At 44.1% G+C, this 15387-nt stretch overlaps 1 protein-coding gene across 1 annotated transcript in view; it reads right to left on the bottom strand.

The window, feature by feature from the left end:
• Positions 1-15387, bottom strand: part of pappaa (pregnancy-associated plasma protein A, pappalysin 1a) — a 189150-nt gene that overhangs the window by 96779 nt on the left and 76984 nt on the right. Inside the window, 3 exon segments of the mRNA XM_080418844.1 lie at positions 1986-2182; positions 11216-11304; positions 12221-12349. Coding sequence (XP_080274970.1) covers positions 1986-2182; positions 11216-11304; positions 12221-12349 — 415 coding nt within the window.

Raw genomic sequence — 15387 nt, 5'->3', positions numbered from 1 at the left:
TTCTGACCAACACAAAAAACGTACCCCTGTCATGGCAACTCTCCACTGGCTTCCTGTCGTTTTTAGAATTGATTTTAACCCATTAAGACCTGAAGCCGATTCTACATGTCTCCTAAATCTCAGCAGTTTTCTGAAAAACGTATGTTTCTATATCAGTGGTGCTCAATCTTTTTCATGTCAAGGACCCCCAAAATTATATGTATTTGGCCGCGGACCCCCATCAATATGTTGTTCCAGGGACCCCCCAGAGGCAACGATTTGAGTAAAAAATGTTCGCTTTGAAAATATATATATTCAAAGATTTGCACACATTTTCACGATTTTTCAAAAATAGCAGATCTACAAGCTCGTAGCGCGGCACTCGGTGCCGCGCTATGAGCTTGTATATCTGCTATTTTTGAATAGCCCAAAGTGTAAAATAATGCTTTTTAGCTCAAATCTAAAAATGACACAATTCCAGGTCTTAATGGGTTAAATGTGTTTCTTTTATTTATTTATTTATTGCTTGTCAGAATTAACTTGTTAACTATGTTATTCCCTTATGCTTTTTTTAAACGTTTATGTTTTACTTATATATTATGTTATGCTCCAACTGCTGCTCAGCACTTTGTAACTCTTGTTTTAAAAAGTGCTACATAAATGAAGTTAAAGTTATTATTGCATTGCATTGATGTATCCTGGGTAAGGGAGGCACTTCTCAATATCGTCTCTGTCGGACATAGAATACATCTATGAATGTGCATCTTTGCCTGTCCAGTCCCTATATTGACATTCTGGCGAGAGAGAGTAAGAGAGATTGGGAGAAATCAAGCAGTCACATCTCACAGAAAGATACGTACAATGTCTATATTTTTGGTCTTGTGGATGTTTGCTGTAGACCCAGGGGGGGTCCCCAAATAATTTTGGGGGGTCCCGCAGATGATTAGCTTAATGAGCAACATCATTTTCTCACCTAACAGTAAACAAACCAACATACTGTACAGTATGCGTGTATACAGGGCATCTGCACATTTCTAAAGTTACAATTTAATGACTTTTACGACCTTAAATACAGTACAAAATTGGCCAAATTGTCAAATATTACGTAAAAAGGAGGCAAACATTGTGAAAACAGCCGATGTACAAGCTCACAACGCCTCGCATTGTGAGCTTGTACATCGGCTATTTTCACAATGTTGATCTGTGGAACCGAGTCAAACTAAATGTAATGCCTGCAATTCCAAGTGCTTGTCAGGGTGGGGGGTCCCCAGTTCAAATAGGATTATTTTGGTGGGGGTCGCGGCCTGAACCCTTGGTGCATACTGTAGGTATAAGTGTAAAGTTCACAGGATGTTGCAGTGGAGGTGATCTCATCATCAACACCACACATGACTTGGGACAGAACAGTGTGTTCTTCACAGTTTGAAATCCTTTCTCCATGGCTTTAATGGACAGTGTTCCACTTGGCCTCTTCTCAGTGAAAACAAACATCAAACCGTCCCGTTTTGAGATGTTATGGAGGAATAACATGCATGTGTGTGTGTGTGTGGGGGGGGGGGGGGGCCCCCCCCACACACACACACACACACACACACACACACACAGAGCGCCGTGGAGGTGCTGCCTGCCTGCTACAAGTACAGTGTACAGAAATGCAATACTGTGCTTATCACGGTCAGACATCTCGGGTCAGTCTGTTTGCCGGGAAATCCTGGAAATCCGGGAAATCCTTGAATCCTTGAAATCCCCTTTACATGAATGAGTGACCAGTTTAGCGTGAATCCATGCGATATTAGTCTCGCAATCTGAGATCTCTACTCTGCCCAGGCCCGGATCCAGCCAAATTTGCGCCCTAGGCAAGGTTTAGCTCTTCGGTACTCTTTTGTACTTTTATACTTTTACTCAAGTGAATTTTGAATACCGGATAATTTATTTGCAACAGAGTATTTCTACATTAATGGTATTGGTACTTTTACTCAAGTACAAAATGACTTCACTGTCCTTACCTTTGTAACAGCAGGATAGCCAGCAGCCACTTCCCCGGAGCAGTATGGTTTCTCCTCGTGGGACACCTCCACCACGGACGCCCATTGGTCCAGGAAGCCACTGGGGGTGTACAGGCCACAGTCCCTCACGCCCGTCTCCCGCTCAAAGTCCTCGCACACCCCGTCCCCGTCGTAGTAGTAGCACATGCTGGGCTCGTCTGCATGACCAGAAGAAACACAAACAAACAAAGTTGTATAACATACTGCTACAGAACAATATTAGTTCCCAGTGCAGCTACACCCAAATATGGAGTGTGTTGGCTAACCTCAATGTGTCGCCAAGTCATCAGCCGTAAAAAACAAACAAATCAGTCAGCTCCATATGGGCACAAAAAGGGGGGCATATTATGTATATTATGATGCCCATAATATACTGTATAGTTATGTGCATATACTGTATGGGACCGCCAGACTTCAAACTGGTCTTTCAGGCCAAGGACCCCCTTAGCTGGGAGAGAGATGACGCACGGACCCCCTATACATATTGTATAAAATTGCGTTGCAGATTAAACGTTTTCATAGATTTCATGGATAGCTTCATAGACTAGTTTGACACTGACAGCACTGTCATGTTGGATTCATGTTAATGTGTACATTCAGACATTTAACCACTTTAAACCCACAATACTTAGTAAACATGACCGTTCACTCTGTACTTGGTCTGCTCTTTTTCCCCTCTACACCAAACCTCTTTGCCGAAAACAGCCGATCTACAAGCTCACAACGCCTCGCAGCGCGAGGCGTTGTGAGCTTGTAGATCGGCTGTTTTCTAAAGCTCTCCTCAGAATATGGATGCTAGGGTTCAAGGGGTTCATGTACAAAAAAAAATCCTATCACACAAAGTTTTGGCGGCCCCCCTGTAGTTAACTCTGAGGACCCCCCCCCCTCCCTAGGGGACCCGGACCCCCTGTTGAAGACCTAGTGGGTTAAAAGGAACAATCAGGCAAAAAAGTCAAACGGGCAAAGAGCGAATTAAAGGACGGACGGAGAGCACTGTATGGCTTTTCCAGACGTCCCACATGGAGATGGAAGGAAGGCTCTCTGGAAGCTGGAAGCAAACAGGAGCACGAGAGAGAAGAAAAGGTAGAAACATTCTAGAAGCTGGAAGCTGTTGGAAGAGAACTGGAGGTGCATGGCGAGGAGGGAGAGAGAGAGAGAGAGAGAGAGTGGAAGAGAAGAGGAGAAGAGGGCTTTGCCTGGGCCTCTCTCTCTCTCTCTCTCTCTCAGCTCGCTCTCTCCCAGCTCTATAGCAGTGTCAGCCGGTGGGGTTCCAGTTAGGGGAGGAAAAAGGCGGCATTCCGTGCCAAGTTGGCCGTGGGCCTCCTCCTCCTCCTCCTCCTCCTCAGTCGAAAAAAAAAGAATTCCAGCGCTCCCCACCAGCAGCACGGCTCAAAAAACTCAAGTCAGTTTCTTGTGCTTCTCTGGCAATGTTGAAACAAGGGGCTGCCGAAGGGGGGCACACACGCAGGAATACGGCCCCGTCACTCACCCAGCGGGAACAGAGGGAGGGAGAGAGAGAGAGAGAGGGAGGGAGAGAGGGAGGGAGAGAGGGAGGGAGAGAGAGAGGGAGGCAGAGACACGGGGGAGTTCAAACGGCAGCTTGTGAGAGCGAAGATGCGAGAGAGATAGGTAGACAGTAGGAAATTAACGGGACAAGGGGGTAAGGGGGGAGGAGACATTAAAAATGGGAAAAGTATTTTTAATGGGAGAGAGAGAGAGAGAGAGAGAGAGGGAGGGAGAGAGAGAGAGAGAGAGAGAGAGAATGAGTGGAAAGGTGACTGAGTGCAAGGGAGAGACCGTACGACAGCTCGCGAGGGCAGGAGGAGAGAAGAAGAAGTCAAAGAGATAGACAGATACAGAGAAGGAGGCTGGGAAACATACAGACACTAACAGACCATACAGACGGGGAAGAGCAACTCTTCCTCAGTTGTTTAATTTAACCATTTGTAACTCGGAGTGTGTACAGAAACGTAACCAAATGGAGGGTATATACCAGTATGGTTGCATGTACGCTCTCTGAGTTAACCCCATTAAAACCGGGAAAGCATCTGTGTAATATGTCTTGCTATATATATATATAATATATATGTAATATATAGCAAAAAAATCAAAAATTGCTATATTATAGCAACATAACTCTTAGGTCTGTTCTTGGTCTGCTCTTTTTCTCTCCACACCAAACCTCTTTGGCAAAAATAGCCGATCTACAAGCTCACAACGCCTCGCAGCGCGAGGCGTTGTGAGCTTGTAGATCTGCTATTTTCGGCTAAAGTTCTCCTCAGAATATGGATGCAAGGGTTCAAGGGGTTCATGTCAAATTTAGAACAGTGGTTCTAAAAAGAATAGCAGATATACAATCTCACAGCGCGTCACTTCGTGCCGTGCTGCGAGCTTGTACATCTGCTTGAAAGTGTTCTGGGGGGGGTGCATGGTCCCTGGCCCCCGCATTTTCAGATGGACGGACGGACGGATGGACGGACGTGGTGGGGTCCGTGGCCAAATACATGTCTTTTTGGGGGCGGTCCTTCGCATGAAAAATTTTGAGAACTACCGATTTAGAAGGCATTGTGTATAGAATCGGCCATCATGTTCTTAACCCATTGAGACCTGAAGCAGATTCTACAAATGTCTTCTAAATCCCAACAGTATTCTGAAAAAAACGTATGTTTCTATATCAGTGGTGCTCAATCTTTTTCATGTCAAGAACCCCAAAATTATATGTATTTGGCCGCGGACCCCCATCAAAATATGTTGTTCCAGGGACCCCCCAGAAGCAAAGATTTGAGTTAAAAATGTTCGCTTAAAAAAATATAAATATTCAAAGATTTGCACACATTTTCACGATTTTTCAAAAATAGCAGATATACAAGCTCATAGTGCGGCACAGAGTGCCGAGTGCCGCGCTATGAGCTTGTATATCTGCTATTTTTGAATAGCCCAAAGTGTAAAATAATGCTTTTTAGCTCAAATCAAAAAATGACTCAGATGCGTCCCAGGTCTTAGTTAATGGGTTAATGGGTTCAATGAACAATAAAGCCTTTAGTATAATGCATAATATGTTGGTGTCAATCAGGACGGAAGTTCTGATTTCTGCATCTATCGCTCTAGTTTGTTAATATGACTTTTGGGGGGAGAAAAAACTAAGAGCCCAGGTTCCTCAATCCCTCCCTGGGTTTATATCTGCACCTGTGTTTACTGTGGCTTGGAGTCGTGTCAAGGCACGGCCACTGGGGGATCAACGGGTTGCCAGGTTTGGGGGGTCATGTGAAAAAGAACTCGTCCATTTCATCAGATATCCGCAGATAGAAAACAACGCGGCTCAATCGTGTGAATGGCCTATTAAAGAGCATCCACACTGTAGCCCTCTGGCCTCGCTCTACGCTCTGTGTCCACTCCCCGTCCAAGTCCCTCTCTCTCTGTCCAACACACTGACAGCAACACACTCACTCACTCACGCGCACACACACACACACACACACACACACACACACACACACACACACACACACACACACACACACACACACACACACACACACACACACACACACACACACACACACACACACACACACACACACACACACACACACACACACACACACACACACACACACACACACAGAAGGTCCAGTCATTATAGTGTCCAATTTCTGCGCAAAAAACTACAACTATGTCATGAAGTCTCTCTCTCTCTCACTCTCTCTCATATACACACACACACGCACACACACACACACACGCACGCACAAGCAGTGCAGTTGGTGGAAAACAGCACAGCTAGTCCAGCAATCTGAAAGGGATTAAGTGGCCACTTCACACAATCACAAAAGCTCACACACACACACACACACACACACACACACACACACACACACACACACACACACACACACACACACACACACACACACACACACACACACACACACACACACACACACACACACACACACCATTTGTTGTTGAACACAGCTTACAGTATATATGATTTTAATTGATATTCCATGAAAAATCAAGTTAATCTGATAGAGAGAGAGAGAGAGAGGAGAGAGAGGAGAGAGAGAGAGAGAGAGAGAGAGAGAGAGAGAGAGAGAGAGAGAGAGAGAGTAACTACTGTAGCAGACACTAAACCATGTACAAATTGTTGATTTTTTTTATGGGAGGATCTCCCGAACATGTTGACCAAAAAGGTCAAAGTGACTATGATACGCACTGTTAACAGTGGTGTAAAGTAACTAAGTACATTTACTCAAGTACTGCACTTAAGTACAATTTTGAGGTACTTGACTGTACATTACTGGAGTGTTTCCAATTGTCTATACTTTTACTTCTACTCCACTACATCTCAGAGGCAAATATTGTACTTTCACTCCACTACAATTATTTGAAACCTTTAGTTACTAGTTACTTTGCAGATATAAATGATTACGTTATAAAACATTTATTTATTTGAAAATAACAGAAAATAACAGATCTACAAGCTCACAACGCGTCGCATTGCGACGCATTGTGAGCTTGTAGATCTGCTATTTTCAAAAATGTTTGTACTTTTACTTATGTTACTTTAAGTACATTTTGATACCAATACTTTTGTACTTTTACTCAAGTAAATTTTGAATTCTGGACTTTTACATTGTAGTATTGATACTTTTACTTAAGTAAAACACTTGAGTACTTTTACCACCACTGCACTGTCCAAATCAAACCAGCCAATGGGGAAGTAGGATTCCAACATTCTACAAATGCCTTCTAAATCAGTACTTCTGAAACTTTTTCATGCCAAGGACCCCCCAAATTGATTATGTATTTGGCGGCGGACTCCCCCCATCTGGAAATGTTTTGTGCCAGGGACCCCGAGAAGAGAAGAAAAATATTCAGCATTTTTCAAACGCTTTCAAGATTTTTCAAAAATGTAAAAAAAAAAAACATATCAGATGTACAAGCTCGCAGTTAATCAGACCAATTGAGGGAGTCACCAGCTGCTACGTTTCACCTGACTCTGTCTGTCTGTCTGTCTGTCTGTCTGTCTGTCTGTCTGTCTGTCTGTCTGTCTGTCTGTCTGTCTGTGAACACGATAACTCAAGAACGTCTGGGCCAATTGTCATGAAACTTGGCGGGAATGACCACTGGGCCGCCCTTTTTTTCTTTTTTTTTTTGATCTTGGCAATCAAGTGATGGATTTGAAATATCAAGTTAAAAGGGATAGTTCACCCCCAAAATGACTTTTTTTCTATCGATTAGTCATCCCATGGAGACTTGATTCATGGATATTTTTTTGTTTTGGTCGCATTCCTAAGCCAATAATTTGATGACCGGCAGCGGTTCCGGTAGGAGACACAAAGAATCTCCTTTGTGTCTCCTACCGGAACCGCTGCCTACCGGTCCGCTGGTCATCAAATTATTGGCTTAGGAATGCGACAAAAACAAAAAATATCCATGAATTCAAGTCTCCATGGGGTGACTAATCGATAGAAAAAGAGAGAGAGAGAGAATGAGTGGAAAGGTGACTGAGTGCAAGGGAGAGACCGTACGACAGCCCGCGAGGGCAGGAGGAGAGAAGAAGAAGTCAAAGAGATAGACAGATACAGAGAGGGAGGCTGGGAAACACACAGACACTAACAGACCATACAGACAGGGAAGAGCAACTCTTCGTCAGTTGTTTAATTTAACCATTTGTAACTCAGAGAGTGTATACAAACACAACCAAATGGAGGGTATATACCATTATGGTTACATCTGTACGCTGTCTGTGTCATATATTTTGCTATATATATATAATATATATAATATATAGCAAAACATCTAAAATTGCTATATTATAGCAACATAACTCTTAGGTCTGTACTTGCTCTGCTCTTTCTCTCTCCACACCAAACCTCTTTGGCGCCAAACCTCTTTGGCAAAATAGCAGATCTACAAGCTCACAACGGCTCGCGCTGCGAGGCGTTGTGAGCTTGTAAATCTGCTATTTTCAGCTAAAGTTCTCCTCAGAATATGGATGCAAGGGTTCAAGGGGTTCATGTAAAATTTAGAACAGTGGTTCTAAAAAGAATAGCAGATATACAATCTCACAGCGCGTCACTTCGTGCCGTGCTACGAGCTTGTACATCTGCTTGAAAGTGTTCTGGGGGGGGGGTGCATGGTCCCTGGCCCCCGCATTTTCAGATGGACGGACAGTGCCGCGCTATGAGCTTGTATATCTGCTATTTTTGAATAGCCCAAAGTGTAAAATAATGCTTTTTAGCTCAAATAAAAAAATTACTCAGATGCGTCCCAGGTCTTAGTTAATGGGTTAATGGGTTCAATGAACAATAAAGCCTTTAGTATAATGCATAATATGTTGGTGTCAATCAGGACGGAAGTTCTGATTTCTGCATCTATCGCTCTAGTTTGTTAATATGACTTTTGGGGGGAGAAAAAACAAAGAGCCCAGGTCCTCAATCCCTCCCTGGGTTTATATCTGCACCTGTGTTTACTGTGGCTTGGAGTCGTGTCAAGGCACGGCCACTGGGGGATCAACGGGTTGCCAGGTTTGGGGGGTCATGTGAAAAAGAACTCGTCCATTTCATCAGATATCCGCAGATAGAAAACAACGCGGCTCAATCGTGTGAATGGCCTATTAAAGAGCATCCACACTGTAGCCCTCTGGCCTCGCTCTACGCTCGGTGTCCACTCCCCGTCCAAGTCCCTCTCTCTCTGTCCAACACACTGACAGCAACACACTCGCGCTCACGCTCGCTCGTGCGCGCGCACACACACACACACACACACACACAGATGGACAGAAGGTCCAGTCATTATAGTGTCCAATTTCTGCGCAAAAAACTACAACTATGTCATGAAGTCTCTCTCTCTCTCTCTCTCTCTCTCATATACACACACACACGCACGCACGCACACACACACACACGCACGCACAAGCAGTGCAGTTGGTGGAAAACAGCACAGCTAGTCCAGCAATCTGAAAGGGATTAAGTGGCCACTTCACACAATCACAAAAGCTCACACACACACACACACACACACACACACACACACACACCATTTGTTGTTGAACACGGCTTACAGTATATATGATTTTAATTGATATTCCATGAACAATCAAGTTAATCTGTGTAACTACTGTAGCAGACACTAAACCATGTACAAATTGTTTATTTTTTTATGGGAGGATCTCCCGAACATTTTGACCAAAAAGGTCAAAGTGACTATGATACGCAGTGTTAACAGTTGAGCTGTTATTAGGATTTGTTGGTGGCAGAGTCCATCATCACAGGACCATGAAGAGCTCTGCCTGCTACACTATCACACTCAACTCAGTGGTGTAAAGTAACTAAGTACATTTACTCAAGTACTGCAATTAAGTACAATTTTGAGGAATTTTGAGGAAGTACAATTTTGAGGAAAATAACAGATCTACAAGCTCACAACGCGTCGCGATGCGATGCGTTGTGAGCTTGTAGATCTGCTATTTTCAAAAATGTTTGTACTTTTACTTATGTTACTTTAAGTACATTTTGATACCAATACTTTTGTACTTTTACTCAAGTAAATTTTGAATTCTGGACTTTTACATGTAACAGAGTACTTTTACATTGCAGTATTGATACTTTTACTTAAGTAAAACACTTGAGTACTTTTACCACCACTGCACTGTCCAAATCAAACCAGCCAATGGGGAAGTAGGATTCCAACATTCTACAAATGCCTTCTAAATCAGTACTTCTGAAACTTTTTCGTGCCAAGGACCCCCCAAATTGATTATGTATTTGGCCGCGGACTCCCCCCATCTGGAAATGTTTTGTGCCAGGGACCCCGAGAAGAGAAGAAAAATATTCAACATTTTTCAAACGCTTTCAAGATTTTTCAAAAATATGAAAAAAAAAAACATATCAGATGTACAAGCTCGCAGTTAATCAGACCAATTGAGGGAGTCACCAGCTGCTACGTTTCACCTGACTCTGTCTGTCTGTCTGTCTGTCTGTCTGTCTGTGAACACGATAACTCAAGAACGTCTGGGCCAATTGTCATGAAACTTGGCGGGAATGACCACTGGGCCGCCCTTAACACATTGCCTGCCAGAATTATTTCAATTTTTTTGCAGTTTTATGCCCGAGATTTTTCATTGAGAAAAAAAAAGTACTCAGGAGCCGAGATACAGAATTTTTAAGTTTTAAGTTAACAAGGAAGTGGATAGGAGTCTAGATCTTCGAAAAATCATATCTCCTTGGTCTTTGGGTCAAAAAAAAAAAAAAAAAAAAAAAAAAATTTAAAGATCAAGTTAACTTGATCTTGGCAATCAAGTGATGGATTTGAAAGATCAAGTTAACTTGATCTTGGCAATCAATGTGTTAAGAGATGACCTTTTGGTCGAAAAAGGTCAAGGTCAAGGTCAAAATTGGGAAGACGTTGTGAAACTTGGTGGGAAAGGTCAGTATGCTGCCCTGAAGAGAGATGGGTGAAGAAGATGGGTAACTTTTGGGTTCCAAGGGTCAAAGACAAAGGTTTGCAATCAGGTCAAGCCAGATCAGTCAAATTTTTCATATTCCATCCTGATTGGCTAAGATTGGCTTCCAAAGTTTGTAGGAGTGGCCACGTTTTGAACAAAAATGCCTCAGATCATGAACGCAGCGTCAGATTGCAATGAAACATTGCTGGCCCACAGCAAGCTACCTGCCCTGACGAGAACTTTTTTGTTTTGTTTTGAGTCCATTAGGTTCAATTTGTCCACTCTCGACTTACAGACCCATTTAACTCATTAAGACCAGGAAATATATCATGTGTCATTTTTAGATTTCTTTGGCTGTTCAAAAATAGCGGATCTACAAGCTCATAGCGCGGCACTCGTGACACGCTATGAGTTTGTAGATCCGCTATTTTTGAAAAAAAAAACTCAAATCTGGGGGTCCCTGGAACAAAATATTTTTAGATGGGGGTCCACAGCCAAATACATATCATTTTGGGTGGTCCTTGACATGAAAAAAAGTTTGAGAACCACTTACAGCAACATACGTTTTTGTGTGGCACTCTATGAGCTTGTAGATCTGTTATTTTTGAATAAGCCAAAGAAATCTAAAAATGACACACAGATGCGTTCCCGGTCTTAATGGGTTGAGGGTCTATTCGGACCGCCTCCCCCCCAGACCTTGAAGTTGAGAAACGGTACGTCGGCCATATTATTTACTCACCGACGCAGTTGAAAAAGGCCTCCTTCTTGCACTGGCTGGAGCAGCCGTCCCCGTTCATGGAGTTCATGTCGTCACACTCCTCCCTGGAACTGAGGAGAAATGCACGCAGGTGAACTCTAAGACTCTGTATACACTGACCACACTAAAGAAATAATACTCATTAATCATCAGACCAAGCCTTCTTCATAGGCCAGGCATTCTTTCTGCAAATGATTTATTAACTTCCATTGGGTGAGTCTTGTGTGCATACAATCGTGTGTGTGCGCGTGTGCGTGCGTTTGTGTGTGTGTGTGTGTGTGTGTGCGCGTGCACACGCGCGCACTCGTTATACTATACCTGTGAGAGCCAAAACGTGCCCACAAGTATAGCAGAATCTGAGAAATACTCCGTGAGGACGATTTTCCCAGAGATTCAGATTTGAGGCTCATGCAGCGGTTATGGTTATGCCTTAGTAGAGCAATACGCACAATGTGTGTGTGTGTGTGTGTGTGTGTGTGTGTGTGTGTGTGTGTGTGTGTGTGTGTGTGTGTGTGTGGTGTGCGTGTGTGTGCGTGTGCGCAGGCCTGTCACAATTATTACATAATCGCCTAATCGCAATTATTTGAGAACATCGCAATTATTTTGCATAATAATAATAATATTTTGTCATATTTGTTTCCATGTTGAAAATTTTTCATATATTTTTAAACATTTTGGAAATAGCCGATCTATAAGCTCACAACGCGTCGCGATGCGACGCGTTGTGAGCTTTTCCGCTATTAATGTTTTTTTTTAAGTATAAAGTTCAAATACGTAAGTTATTTGTCATATCTGCCCCATGCACCTTTTGTTTGCGAAGCCTAAAAGCCAAACAAAAATGTAATTTTTATTCATAAATGTTCCGATGACATACAGTAAATGCAATTAGATCGTTAATCGCAATTATTTGAGCAACAATTAATCGTCAAGTAAAATGTCAAAATCGTGACAGCCCTATGTGTGTGTGCGTGTGTGCACAGGTCTTACCTCTGTATGCGACCATCCCCACAGTACGGCGCCCCCAGCTCATGGACCAGCGGTGGGGACGGTTCGCTCTCGCTCTGTCTGGAGAGGGTCTGGACCTGGTAGGTGTAGACCACGTGGGGCAAGACGTCCCTGTGGAGACAGAGAGGGAGGGAGACGGAAAGGTGAAAAAGATGCTACTGCTACTCAAATTCAAAAACAGCTTTTGCTGTTTTTGAATTTGAATTTGAATGCTGAAAAGTAAGTAAGTAATACGTTTTTGGACTTATGAGGTTTCCACCCGACAGAGACGGTATAATATTGGGTTATATGACAAATAGAGAAAATAATGGGATGCGTTGTGGTTTGGAGGTGGGTCTCCCTAAATGTAGACCCTGGTGTCAGGTGTGTACAATAGTGTGGTTGACAAGTGGTATAGTGCCTGAAGCTCAAAGAGCAAATATCTCCAATGCCTAGGCGGGTGTCACTGTTAGAAATGTTTGCCTCCCACGCGGGAGTCTTGGGTTTGAAAACCGGGAAGGACATCCATCTTTACGCATTGCGGCTGCTTTAACTTCATCGTGCTATTCTCATCATTTGTTGGAACTTCCTCTAGGAACACAGAGAGACCCCGGACCGCACTTTGAGAACCACTGCTGGCATGAGGGAAATACTGTAAGGATTTGTGCTACTGCTATCATGGGCTCTACTGAATGAATGGCAGAAGTGGGGTGCATGAGTTGAACAAATATGAGCAATATGGGATAATTCTACGGAAACAATCGGACCAAGGTTTCCCAAAGTTTTCAGGGCACGACCCCCCCAAATAATCATATTTGAACTAGTGGGGACCCCCCAAAATAATCATATTTGAACTGGGGATCCCCCAAAATAAACTAGATGCTCACAACGCCTCGCACTTGGTTTGTTTACTGTTGAGTGAGAAAAACAATATTGCATATCATCTGGGGACCCCCCCCACAAAATAATTTGGGACCCCCCCCCCCCCCCCCCACCCTGGGGTCAACCTTTTTTTCTGGTTCAGGGCCCACTTGAAAAATCTCAAAGGCGTTTTGCGGCCCACCCGCCCGCCCATCTGAAAGGAAATAGGAAAGGGAGTACTTCTGGATATTACGTTTTTACTGCTTCACCCAGCAGATGTCCGATCAGATGGCTCTGATGAGCGCACAGAGGGGAGCTGTTGTAGGGGTTAAGCGCCTTGCTCGGGGACACTTCCACATGGAGAGTGGGCGGGCCGAACAACGATATACTCTCTGAGACACACACACACACACACACACACACACACACACACACACACACACACGCACACACACACGCTAACATGACTGCCAAACGATCCCCATTCTCAGGGGCTCTCCGTTCCGTCGGCAGCACAGCCATCGCTAAGTCTTTATCACGCGAGGTTCATCTAAGGCCAGCTCTCCCACACCTCTCCTCTCCTCTCCTCTCCACTCTCCACGTCTTTTCTTTTTTTCCGGCCACACAGTCACACAGCCATCAAATTGAGTAGGTGCTTGTGTTAATGTGCAGGGGGAAGCCATAACGTTTAATGAGTGCTAAGACAAATCATTCAAATTAGCCTTTTTTTTTTAAGTCGGTTGGTCAGGGCTACGGCTGAGGGTGGGCCCTTTAAGGCATCAATCTAAAGCTGCGTTCGCTTCAAAGCCAGTGCAGTGCACTATAGCTGCCGGACGAGCTGCACCTGCAAGACGTCTCATATAAAAGAAGAATTTGGAGACGCGGCACGCAGCATGCCCCCCAAGTGTGAGCCATTACGCCCGACCCGAAGCGCAATAAGTCCGCCAAATGTTAGATTAGTGCGAGGTTATACGTTTAAGGCATAGTTTTTGGGGAGTTTCTTTTGTTTGTGGGGACTTTTTAAGCTTTTATTTGACAGGTGCAGTATAGAGAGTCAGGAAACATGGAGAGAGAGAGAGTGTATTAGGGGAGTGACATTCAGCAAAACGGTCCGGCTGGCCAGGAATTGAACCAGGGACTCGCTTGTCAGGCATTAGAGCCTGTGTGGTATGCACCCTGATTTCCCGCCACTGAGGAATGTGCCTAATACCGCCAGGCAGAAGCCATGTCTCTTAAGGGTAATGGCAGCCGACATTGGACATCAGTTCTATTAATGTAACTCCCAAGATACTGCACCCAGGACTAACTCAGAGTTGTTTAGCGTGTTGTGCTCGGCGCAAGCGTCCTAAAAATAGCGAAATAGCCATCAACTTTGAAGTCACAACTTGCAAAATTGTAATGCACATGCAATGTCTCCTTTTACTGTACCATGCACACAAACATACACACGCACACAAACAGAGAAAGCTGTGCAGTCCCCGGTAGTAGTAGTACCTAAAAACAACAACGTGTCAAAAGATTTACAGGAGGAAAGACCTTTTTACGTGGTGGTTCTGACTATGTTCCATGTCTTTCATTCCCCCCCCTCTTCTCCTCCTCCACCTCCTCCTCGACTTTTCTTCCCTAGAATCCATCCTGGTCACCGTTCACACTCCCCCGCAAGACGAAAGTCGAAAGTACAACGGGTTCAAGTTGGCAAGCGGCTTAACACTGCAGATATAAAAAGATACTGCTACCTTAAAAAAAAACGTTACTCAGGTAACAATGAAACTCGCTCGGTTTCAAAACGAGCGTCTCTGACAGACGGGGGGAGGGGGGGTCAGGGGGGTGTCGGGTTTATATTATCAACACAGGAAGTTTGATGTGACATACTACTACTCTGTTTTACGCTGTGTTCTGTTTCTGCAGTCTTGGCACGGGGGCCGGCCTGGCGAAGACTCTGGGCCGTGCTCAAATATCCCCCCCCCCCCCCTTTAATTGAATTAGTTTAGCCCCTGGAAAAGGCAAGCTGAGGGAGACTCGATCCGGGAGAGGAGAGCAGGAGAGAGACAGACGAGAGACAGAGAGAGACAGAGAGACAGACAGACAGAGAGAGAGAGGGAAAGAGAGAGAGAGAGAGAGACAGAAATGGGGTCCCCGGCAAAATGTGTTGATAGCGCCACAATCATTTTAACCACTTTAACCATATTTTAATACGTTCACTATTCAAAAATAGCAGATATACAAGCTCACAGCGTGACACGAAGTGACGCGTTGTGAGCTTGTATATCTGCTATTATAGAGCTTGTAGCCTGTAAATTGTGAAAATT

Source organism: Gymnoscopelus braueri, assembly GCF_963280865.1.
Source record: "Gymnoscopelus braueri genome assembly, chromosome: 22".
Lineage (NCBI taxonomy): Eukaryota > Metazoa > Chordata > Actinopteri > Myctophiformes > Myctophidae > Gymnoscopelus > Gymnoscopelus braueri.
The sequence above is the reverse complement of the archived record's forward strand: the minus strand, read 5'-3'. Positions and strand labels throughout refer to the sequence as shown.